At 32.8% G+C, this 12,808-nt stretch overlaps 1 protein-coding gene across 1 annotated transcript; it reads left to right on the forward strand.

Moving 5' to 3' along the window:
• The first annotated feature begins 5,043 nt into the window (after positions 1-5,043).
• On the forward strand, positions 5,044-10,003 carry LOC100800462 (putative disease resistance RPP13-like protein 1). Its single transcript, XM_003556753.5, has 2 exons — positions 5,044-8,848; positions 9,857-10,003. The coding sequence occupies exon 1, from the start codon at positions 5,044-5,046 to the stop codon at positions 8,818-8,820; it is 3,777 nt and encodes a 1,258-aa protein (XP_003556801.3). The 3' UTR covers positions 8,821-8,848; positions 9,857-10,003.
• The last annotated feature ends 2,805 nt before the right edge of the window (positions 10,004-12,808 follow it).

Below are 12,808 nucleotides of genomic sequence, written 5' to 3' on the forward strand. Positions count from 1 at the left end.
TAAACAATTAGCAAGTGCATGAGACACTTATTCTAAGACTCAAGCCTATATGCAATGTGGTACCATGTCAGTGAAAAACCACCCTGGGGTGCTTAGGAGTACATAACAAGACACACCAAACAATGGGTTTGTCAGGTCACTCTCACTAAGTAAGATCATAGGGAGACAAGTCAGGGTCACGATGTTTTGCGAGAATGCTCCAACCATATGGGATCAGCATAGGCTTAAAGGAGCACTCAAACCCGGTGACCCCCAAGGCCTACACTCTGAAGAGTCCGTCAGGGCCTCTCCCTCTTGATTCAGGTCCAACCCCTAAAATCATTTTAGCACATAGACGCTGCTCGTGAATTATACAATACTCATGATCTCACACTCGTGTGTTAAACACGTACAACATATTGCGCTACAATTTAACACTGGTTCCTAAATAGGAAACCTACACTTTCTCTTTAACACTGTGCATTTACACTTTTCTCAAGATAACACTGGTCGGATTATTGTACAATTCACAGCTTACAACACAAATAATGTCACATCAAGAGTTAATCACACACTTATTCACAACCAAATCTCATTCACAGTTTCACATCTCATAATGTCACAATCCACCATCACATGTTTTCACGTATCTCACAATTCAACACATGTTCTACTTTACACTTTTACTCAATCTCAATAACAATATTATAATCTCAAGGCAACATATTATTCCATAATCCATCACATATTTCATTTATAAACACTGCTCATGAATTATACAATACCACGACCTCACACTCATGTTTCAAACATGTTTAACACAATTGCGCTACAATTTAACATTGGTTCCTAACTAGGAACCTACACTTTCTCTTTAACACTGCGCATTTACACTTTTCTCAAGATAACATTGGTCGGGTTATTGTACAATTCACAGCTTACAACTCAATACACACATCTCAATACACATGTATCTCAAATCTAAACATAGTATTCTCAAACTCTAGCACTTGAATAATTTTTGGAATCACACAATAACAACACTACAACATTATTTACATAAAATATTAATATAAATAAATATATAACTAAATCTATGTATATAAATCTAGCGACGTATGTCATATTTGATCATGAATTTTAAGAAAGTTTTCAATGTACCAATTTTAAATAATTATATAAACACTTTCTCATATATATAAGTATACATGAATTCATATATATATATATATATATATATATATATATATATATATATATATTATCTAAGAAAACAACACATAGTCTATTAGAATTCTTTTCTCAATTTCAAATATAATATCAATTTTAAACAATAAAAAAACTAAAAAGCATGAAAAGGGGAAAAATACAAACTCAATATCTTCTTACTTAATTTCATCAACTACGGTTCACATTCAACACAAGAGAACATTAATTTCACAAAAATTTCTCATTGGGACATCAAATGATTCATCAAACATATATAATTTATATATAACTCATAGTTATAATTATAAGGATAAAGTAAAAACTGTAGAAACACCCCAAAACTCATTCCAATTGATACTCTAAGGATCCCTACACATGTTCTCACTAATCCCCAATCGTGAATAACTCATCCCTTACCTCTGAGCGGACTCACGTGTCTTTAGCCAATGATAGCAGCATCTCTAGCGGTTCCCTGAGATTCCTTCAGTTATTCCTCCGACTGCTCCGATAGAATTTCCAAACATCTCTAGCGGTTGTGAACCTGGTGTTTAAATTTCACGACGATCCAACGGTGAATGAGTCCAAGATCATCGTTTTTCTGAGATAGGTTTAGCGAGTTGTGGGAAAAAGAAAGGGTTTTGAGAGGAGAAGGGGAAAAATGAAAATAAGAGGCAGAGGAGGCTGAGAAGTCAGTTTGAAAAACCTAGCATGTTGCTATTTATAGCTAGGGGCATTTACAACCTATTATTTACTCTATTTATTTATTTTTATTATTTTTACTAAAAAAAAATTTAAATTTATTTATGAAAAAAATGGGATGTTACACCTTTTCCCCTGGATGGCTATTTATAGAAAAAACCATTTAGTGCAGGGGAAAACTCGCGCAGGCGAGCTACTTGCTTAGGGATGAAGGTATCTACTCGCCTAGGCGAGTGACTTGCTTATGGCTGAAGTTTTCTCTTAGCCCAGACGAGCTAGATGCTAGTCTGGGCGAATTTAGGGTAAGAAATCTTCTTGAAAAGACCATTTTGCCCTTCATTGTGGCTTTGTTTCTGGATCTAACAAGCAACCATCAAAACCCTAAGTGACCCCTTGCCCCTGCACTGTAACCGGTGCCAAATGCCACAATTCGATTGGCAATGATAAAACGTTATACCCTGATGAAATTAGGGTCTGACACCAACACCATCAAAAGCAAACAAAGAAACAAGCATCTACAAGCATTACGCACCAACACCATCAAAACCAATAATGAGCCCCTGCTTGTCGTGAGTGAGTGACCTTTTGTGAGTGAGTGAAAACGCGAGAAACACGAAATACATAAGACTAACCTTTCATAAGTGCAAGAACGACAGCGCGAGAATGCGAGAGACAGAGAACGGCAGCACAAGAATGGTGACAGGAAGAATGTGATGGTGCCATCGCAGAGAGTGTGTGAGAAGGATGGCGCAGGAGTGAGAAGGAGAATGAGAGAAAACGAGACAACTAGTTTAGAATGAGCGCGAGAAGAGGAAGAGTCTGATGATTTAATTTAACTAACACAACACCAGTTTTCTAGAAAAATCAATGTTAACATGAGTTGGTTAACATCGTTTTTTGGAAGGAAAAAAAAACCAGTGTTAACATTAGTTCGTTAATATCGATTTTGGAAAAGTCGACGTTAATATGAGTTCGTTAACAACGATATTTGGGCAATTATCGTGCCTTTCCTCAAAACCCTTGAACAAAACTTCTCTAACCAGCCCTCCATTGCTGGTGCAACCCATTTGGCTTATGATGCACAGGTAGGAATGCATCGCCTCCTTATTCAACTTTTATAATAAGAGTAATTTATGATCTTTACAAACTCCATTTTTTTATATATATTTTGAACACACCATTAATGTCACTCATTTTTAATTTTTGTTCTTCTTATCATATCATATCACTTATTATATATAGTTATATATTTTTTTCTCTCTCACTAAGTGTTGAATAGAATTTAATTAATTTGCAAAGAAGTTAATGAGAGAATTTTTATAAATTAATTTTAATTTATATGAGAAACTTAGTTTATTTTCTAATATTTTCTTTTCATACATGTGTTTATTGATAAGTTTATCCAAATTAGGGTGTGAAAAAAATTTGAACCAGATGCATTAACTGATTGAAAACTGAACTAAGCCACTTTGAAAAAATCTAACTGTTTTGAAGAAAAAACCAAACTGATCCTCTTTATAAAAATGGTCCGATTTAAAAGTGGTTCAAGTCGTTTTTGTTGAATTCTTTACAAAAATCGATTCATATATAGGTATAAAATGAATAATTGAACTTAACCTCACCAAACATAAATAAACGCAAGCCATTTTAAAAAATTAAACCAACCCACTATACAAAATAAACGTTGGATTAACCAAACCATTTTTATAAAATGGTTCATAAATGAATCGGTTTGGATTTAAATAAAATAAAATTGCCCGGTACTGATCCAAACAGGAGATTCTTAAAATAAGTGAACTCCTCTCTTTCTCTCTCTATATATATAGTTTTATAAGATACTAAGATACTTACATGTGTATATCTTTTCACTTTTGGCTCCTCCTCTATTTTGGATCTGTTCATGTTCACAGGATATGGTGTTTGCTCATTACGGCAACGGTGGAAGTTGCTTAGGAAACTAAGCAACTTGCACATGCTTGGAGGAAAAGCTGTTGATGATTGGGCCCAAGTTCGAAATGAAGAGATAGGGTACATGCTTCGTGCAATGCATGATTGTAGCAAGAGAGGTGAGGCCATGGTGGTGGCGGTGATGTTGACATACTCCATGACCAATATGATCGGTTGAGTGATACTGAGCCGTTGTTTGTTCGTGACGAAAGGTTCGGAGTCGAACGAGTTCAAGGACATGGTGGTTGAGCTCATGACCGTTGCTGGGTACTTCAACATTGGTGACTTCATACCCTTTTTGGCAAAGTTGGACTTGCAAGGCATAGAGCGTGGGATGAAGCAGCTGCACAAGAAGTTTAATTTGATGCGTTGTGTTGCAATGTTCTAAGAGTTTAAAACTTTCAACTACCTAATACATACTTTGCCAAAGTGAAAATTGACTACACCCAGCAAACTTTGTAAGCAATGTTGCAATGTTCTAAGAGTTAATCTCATAGCTTTTCTTGTAAGGATTCCGAATCAATTAAAGACAAAAGAGTGGGGAATCTAACTCTTTCTACAACAAATTAATTACATGCGCGAGAGTGTAGGCCGTTTAGGAGAGTTTAATAGTGTAAATGATATATGGCATCTAAGATATATACTAAGCAAATAATATTTGCATAATTGAACATGATATCACGAATGCTGATTTAAAAGCATTAAACAAACAAATTGAGGAATGAGGGAGGTGTCCAGTTTTAGGAATTCATAAAAATGTATAATGAACTCTTATTTAAGATTTTTTTATCTGAAATTCACTGTATTATTACATTTCATAGGCAGAAGAAATCAGGAAGGACTGAAGAAGTATACATTGAAAAAGTCCAAATGCAGAGTGGTTGGATGGTCACATTAAAGGAAATAAACTACCGTACTATTCTTTGTTTTCTCAACGACAGAGGCAAATAAAATATTAGCATTATTGAGGTATCAACTAACATGTAATGTGCAGCAGATTTACAACGATGACCGAATAAACTATTGTTCAGTCAATATTTATTTATGATAAAAAAAGAAAGCGGTTAACGCCTTTACATCATTGTGAAATCAAAACAATGTCACGACTTAATCATTATAATACTTTAATTCCTCACAAGCTACCATATCACCTTCAGCATTTGACTAAAGCTTCAGAGATCTGATACTATTTGCAAAACTAGGGAAGAAATGGCCTTAGCTATGGTGGGAGAGGCACTTATCTCTGCTTCTGTGGAGATCTTGTTGGATAGGATAACTTCTGCGGAGTTTCGAGATTTCTTTGCCAATAGAAAGCTGAATGTGTCTCTCTTGGACGAGCTGAAGATAAAGCTGTTGACACTCAATGCTGTGCTCAATGATGCTGAGGAGAAACAGATCACTAATTCAGCAGTGAAGGCATGGCTTAATGAGTTGAAAGATGCTGTTCTAGACGCTGAGGATTTGTTGGATGAAATCAACACAGATTCTCTGAGGTGCAAGGTGGAGGGAGAATTTAAAACCTTTACTAGCCAGGTGAGGTCATTACTTTCTTCTCCCTTTAATCAATTCTATAGGAGCATGAATTCCAAGCTTGAAGCAATATCTAGAAGGCTAGAAAATTTTCTTAAACAGATAGATAGTCTCGGTTTGAAAATTGTCGCTGGCAGAGTCTCTTACAGAAAAGATACAGATCGATCGGTGGAATATGTTGTTGCAAGAGACGATGACAAAAAGAAGCTGTTGAGCATGCTTTTCTCTGATGAAGATGAGAATAATAATCACATACAAGTGCTGACAATATGGGGCATGGGAGGTCTTGGAAAAACAACCCTTGCTCAGAGCCTTTTAAATGATGATGCAGTGCAGAACCATTTCGATCTCAAAGCTTGGGCATGGGTATCTGATCCTTTTGATGTGTTTAAGGCAACAAAGGCAATTGTTGAATCTGCCACTTCTAAAACTTGTGATATTACTAATTTTGATGCTCTTCGTGTTGAATTGAAGAACACCTTTAAAGATAAAAAATTTTTGCTTGTGCTCGATGACCTTTGGAATATGCAGTATCATGATTGGGATCAACTAATAGCCCCTTTTAGCTGTGGGAAAAAGGGAAGCAAAATCATTGTGACAACCCGACATCACAGAATTGCAGAAATCACTCGTACATTTCCCATTCATGAGCTGAAGATTCTTACGGATGACAACTGTTGGTGTATACTTGCTAAACATGCATTTGGAAATCAAGGATATGACAAATATCCAATCCTAGCAGAAATTGGTAGACAAATTGCAACAAAATGCAAGGGTCTACCATTAGCAGCCAAAACATTGGGAGGTCTTTTGCGATCAAATGTTGATGCAGAGTATTGGAATGGAATTCTGAACAGCAACATGTGGGCAAATAATGAAGTTTTAGCAGCTTTATGCATAAGTTATCTTCATCTTCCACCACATCTGAAAAGATGTTTTGCCTATTGCTCAATTTTTCCAAGACAATATTTGTTGGATAGGAAGGAATTGATTCTGTTATGGATGGCTGAAGGCTTTCTTCCACAAATCCACGGAGAGAAAGCAATGGAATCAATAGGTGAAGATTACTTTAATGAATTGTTATCTAGATCTTTAATTGAAAAAGACAAAAATGAGGGAAAGGAACAATTTCAAATGCATGACCTTATTTACAATTTAGCCAGACTAGTCTCTGGTAAGAGATCTTGTTACTTTGAAGGAGGAGAAGTCCCATTAAATGTTCGCCATTTGACATATCCTCAAAGAGAGCATGATGCCTCTAAAAGATTTGAGTGTTTGTATGAGCTAAAGTTTTTGCGCAGCTTTTTACCACTATATGGATATGGATCTTATCCTTATTGTGTATCCAAAAAGGTGACTCATGATTGGCTGCCAAAACTAACATATCTGCGAACATTGTCCTTGTTTAGCTACAGAAATATCACTGAGCTGCCTGATTCAATAAGCAATTTGGTACTATTGCAGTATCTTGACCTTTCCTATACTTCCATCAAAAGTTTGCCTGATGCAGCCTTTAGGCTTTACAATTTGCAGACTTTGAAATTATCAAATTGTGAATCTCTTACGGAGTTGCCTGAACAGATAGGAGATTTGTTACTCTTACGGTATCTTGACTTTTCCTATACTTCCATCAATCGGCTGCCTGAACAGATAGGAAATTTGGTCAATCTACGCCACCTTGATATTAGAGGCACAAATTTGTGGGAGATGCCATCACAAATAAGCAAGCTACAAGATCTCCGTGTGTTGACTTCTTTTGTTGTAGGCAGAGAAAATGGAGTAACTATAAGAGAATTAAGAAAGTTTCCTTACTTGCAAGGTACGCTTTCCATTTTGAGGCTACAAAATGTTGTTGATCCCAAGGATGCTGTTCAAGCTGACTTAAAGAAGAAAGAGCACATTGAGGAGCTTACGCTGGAGTGGGGCAGTGAGCCACAAGATTCACAAATTGAGAAAGACGTACTTCAGAACCTGCAACCATCGACAAATTTAAAGAAACTCAGCATAAGATACTACAGTGGCACAAGCTTTCCTAAATGGTTGAGTTACTATTCGTATTCTTATGTTATAGTCCTTTGCATCACTGATTGCAACTATTGTTTTTCACTTCCACCATTTGGACAACTACCTTCTCTCAAGGAGCTTGTGATAGAAAGGATGAAAATGGTGAAGACAGTTGGTGAGGAATTCTACTGCAACAATGGGGGTTCTCTTTCATTTCAACCATTTCCATTGTTGGAGAGTATCCAGTTCGAAGAGATGTCAGAGTGGGAAGAGTGGCTACCATTTGAAGGTGAAGGCCGCAAATTTCCTTTTCCTTGCCTTAAGCGTTTGAGTTTATCAGAATGCCCCAAGTTGAGAGGAAACTTGCCCAACCATCTACCTTCATTGACAGAGGTTAGTATATCAGAGTGTAACCAGCTAGAGGCAAAATCGCATGATCTACATTGGAACACATCAATTGAAAAAATAAAGATTAGAGAAGCAGGAGAAGGCTTGTTGTCCTTGCTTGGCAACTTTTCTTATAGGAATATTCGGATTGAAAACTGTGACAGCTTGTCATCTTTGCCAAGAATAATACTAGCTGCCAATTGTCTCCAAAGTTTGACTCTTTTTGATATCCCCAATTTGATTTCCTTCTCAGCTGATGGTTTGCCAACGTCATTGCAATCGCTTCACATTTCCCACTGTGAGAACTTAGAATTTCTGTCTCCCGAATCATCGCACAAATACACATCACTTGAATCTCTGGTAATTGGCAGAAGCTGTCATTCCCTGGCGTCCTTACCATTAGATGGTTTCTCTTCCCTGCAATTTCTTCGTATCGAGGAATGTCCCAACATGGAAGCAATTACTACTCATGGTGGAACGAATGCTCTCCAATTAACTACACTTGATGTTTGGAATTGTAAGAAACTTAGGTCACTTCCAGAGCAGATTGATCTTCCTGCCCTTTGTCGGTTATACCTTAATGAGCTTCCAGAGCTAACATCATTGCCCCCAAGGTGTTTGCCTTCCAGTTTACAAACACTTGAAGTTGATGTTGGAATGCTATCATCAATGTCTAAACACGAGTTAGGTTTCTTATTCCAACGCCTCACTTCTCTGTTTCGTCTTTCCATTACTGGTTTTGGGGAGGAAGATGTTGTTAACACCCTGTTGAAGGAGTGCTTACTGCCCACTTCCCTGCAATATCTGTCCCTACGGAATTTATATGATTTAAAGTTGTTGGAAGGAAAAGGGCTTCAACATCTCACTTCCCTCACAGAGCTTGCCATCTGGAATTGTAAAAGCCTAGAGTCCTTGCTCGAAGATCAGCTTCCATCCTCTCTTGAATTACTGGAGATAAGTAGTTGTCCTTTACTAGAAGCAAGGTATCAAAGTCGGAAAGGGAAACACTGGTCTAAGATTGCTCACATTCCTGCTATCAAGATAAATGGTGAAGTGATAATATGACCCTGTGGCATGAGTAGGAACCATCCAGGTAAAATAAGGCTTCAATTATTTTGAGAATGTATAGTGTTAATGCTTTTTTTTAGCAGTGGTACTTTGCATCATGGGGTTTAATTTTATTTGACATTTAAATAAGCTAAAATGGGTTTAATTGAATGAATAGTACTGAGAAGCCATTTATTAAATTTTGTGTATTATTAAGAGTTGTCCAATAGTTTTTTTTTTTTCTTTTTCTTTAGGAATGATTGTCCAAGAGTTGGACTATAAAGTCACATTTTAATCTTGTACTTATGACAATGCGTCTTGTGGTTCCTATTTCTATAAGTTAGAGATTAAAAGGAGACCATTTTTCTGAAAAATAGGAACTACAATTTACATATTTCAAAAAAGAGGAAATAAAATTAGATGAGTTATTTGTTAAATACCAAACATGAACATTTCTATATTTATATATTTAACCCTTTTATAATTTTTGAAAGCTTCAGGGATTTATTTTCCAACTTGGCACATGTTTAAATAATTAAACCTTCTATTTATATAAAGGTTGATACTTTATATTGTCTTAAAGGCATGTGGTTTCTTAAATTAGATTGCTGTTTGTATAGTGAAGTATAAGAACCTTTTTATATTTTGTTTAAATTTGTTTTCATTTGTTAAAAGGATATATTTTAATATGTTTGATTAGAGATTGTTTTTTTCTTGATTTTATTTCTGACTTAGTGTTTATGGCATATACTTAGTCTTGCTTTACACAGGATATTAGTTCTTTTGTGTTTGCTAGTAGATGTTGAGTGTTGTAATTGGTGTGATGGATTATTGAGGCAAATTAATGTTAAGGAAGTAAAATGATGGAATCCATCTTTCTAATCTATTTTTCTTTTTTGAAAAAAAAAATATAAATTCCATCAAATGTTCTGTTTACAAACTCAAATGGTAGATAATATTGATTGTTGTCTATGCTAGAATCTGGAACTTGTTTTGGATTAATACAGTGTTGCACAATTCTTATTGATAACATGATTTGGAAATGTTGATACAGATGGTTGCTGAGGTCCCGGGCACGTAATATTTGCTGACCATTTCAGTCAAGTTATTACTTTTGTTTCTTCACCAGTGGATGGTTTCTATTGAATCATCCAAACCCAACACTAAAAATTTCCTCTATAACATTTGTAATTGGTACAAATTAACCTGTTGTCTATTGATTTTTTTTTTTTATGTTTTTGACAAACAAAAGATATTTTATTGTTGTGGTTTGTTGATGTTCTATTATCTGGTTTTCCAGGAGTGAAATTATCTTTATAAAACCAGAATGTATTGGATTATATTTATAATAGTGTGGGACCATCCAATTTTATGCATATCAGAAATTAGATTTTGTTTTGGATAGCTGGATGATGATTGATATTTGATACCTATTTTTTCTTTGTATTAAAATTTAAGTTAATATGTTCATTTGTCCTAATTTTCTCCAAGTTGAATGAAGTGATAGGTTGATGTTTTTTTACTCCTGCATTTGGGATTTTGGTCTAGCCTTGCTAATTCCATAGTCTTGGAGCTTACATTGTTAAATATTTCATATTAATTTATTGTTCAAAACTTAAAAATAAAAAAAAATATATAGTTACAGGGAAACAATGTCAATGAGTTAGATTATAAAATCCAGATTTTGATTAATAAAAACAACTAATAAAAGTGTGACAAATTAAGGATATATTTATGATACAAGAAAAAAAAAGTAAAAGGATAATTTGTAGCTCCTTTCAAAATTAATATCATCTAGGTACCCATACTTTTTGGAATTAGAATATTCACTTAATTGTGGTATCAAATTTTTTTGGCATTGGCCGTCTAATTCTTTTATTTTTATTTGATTTTTTTTTAGCACTATAATCAACCTGATCACAGAAGGAGTAATCTCAAGTACTTTTTACACTTCCTCTCCCACACTAATACTCACTCCTTAGTTTGGTACAACATGGCTTTTACAAGGACAAACCATGTAAAACAACTTTGATTAACCCAACTAATTTAGCACAGAATATTGTATGACTAAATTGTTCATAGTTTTATATTAACAAGTTGTTAACAGAACCTCGATAAGAATGATCTTAAATTTTTTTGTTGACTTTGTGAGAATTAATTGTATTTTTTTGTTGATTTTTCTTGGATTCAATTGTAATCTTAGTTGTATTTTTCATTCTCATTTTCCATGGTAACAAACCATTGCTTAAATAAGAAACGTTCCTCTAGCTGGCTGCCAAAGGACACTTCTCCAACAGGGCAACTTCTTTGGGTACCAATCCCAAACAATAAAAACAAGTTAAGCATGACAGTTAATTTTGCTCTTGTAATTTCAAATGTTAATTATGTTTTTTTTTACTAGATAACAAAATTTGAATTGGATATATATTGAAGATTAGGCTTATTAATTCAAGATATTGCTTATTGTTTAACTTAAGTACTACTCAAAAGATGATTTTTTAAAAAAATTAAGTAATAAAGTTTATACTTAATTTAAGGAGAACAATATTTTTATTAAAGATAGAAAATAAATATAAAATATAAATATAATCTTTTAAAAGCAAGTGCAAATATCAATACTTAATATACAAGAACGAACTTATTTTACTAAAGATAAAAATTATATATAAAATACAAAATATGAAGATGAATTTTAAAGAAAGTAAGAAATTTTATATTTAATTTTTGAGGAGGAATTTTTTTCCTAAAAATATTAGTTACATAGAAAAAAAATAAAATATAAAATATAAAAATTATTTCTTAAAGCAAGTAAGAATTAATTTTTTTTGCTTAATTTAGGGGGAGAAACTTTTTGGTTAAAGGTAAAAATTATATATAAAATATGAAATATGAAGATAATTTTTTATATCATGTAAGAAAATCTATATTCAATTTATAGGGAGAAACTTTTTATTAGTAATAATAGAAATTATGTATTTTACCAGTTAGAAAAAAAATAAAAAATATTTAAATTATATATTTAACAAGATAGAAATTGTTATATATAAAATATTAAGTGAAACTTATACTTTTCTTCACAGGTAAAATATGAAGCAAGAAAATATAATTTTACTTCATAATGATTAATTAATCCTTTGCATTATTCAAAATCGAGATGAATAAAACTTTTTTGATTAATTAATCCTTTGCATTATTCATAATGATTAATTTTATGAAGATATGAAGTAAAATTTAGACTTTTTCTAAATATATAAATATAACACATGGGATGCACTATTTTATGAAAATAAATAGGAGAATTTATACTCAATTCATGGAGATGAACTTTTTTATATTAAAGATTCTTTTTATTAAAATTAAACTAAATATTAAATCAAATTAATATATATTTAATCACAAAACAAAAAGAAATTTAAATCAATGAAATTATAATTTAAATATAAAATATGAAGATGATTTGTTTATGATATTAATCCTCCAATTTATCATGAGAAAGAGATCTTATGGCGTTTGACTAGAGGTAAGTAAAGCTTAGTACAAAATTATTTCTGTCAACAATTAAACTCGATAATACTGGAAAGTTGATTTTTTTTTAAAGCAAGTAACAAAATTTATACTTAATTTAAGAAGATTAATTCTTTTTTACTAAAAATAGAAAATAAATATAAAAATATAAAGATAATTTTTAAAAACAAGTAAGAATATCAACATTTAATATAAGATAATGAACTTTTTCACTAAAGATAGAAATTATATTTATGATACAAATTCCAAAATTATTTTTTCAAAAAAAGTAAGAAAATATGTACTTAATTTGTGAGGATGAACTTCTTTCCTAAAGGTTGTAATTATATAAAAAATAAAATATTAAATATAATTTTTTTAACACAAGTAAAAATATTTACTTAATTTATGGGGAGAATCTTTTTTGCTATAGATAAAAATTATGTATAAAATATAAAATATGAAGATGATTTTTTAAAGCAAGTAACAAAAGCTATACTTA

This window comes from Glycine max, chromosome 20 (genome assembly GCF_000004515.6).
Source record: "Glycine max cultivar Williams 82 chromosome 20, Glycine_max_v4.0, whole genome shotgun sequence".
Taxonomy (NCBI): domain Eukaryota; kingdom Viridiplantae; phylum Streptophyta; class Magnoliopsida; order Fabales; family Fabaceae; genus Glycine; species Glycine max.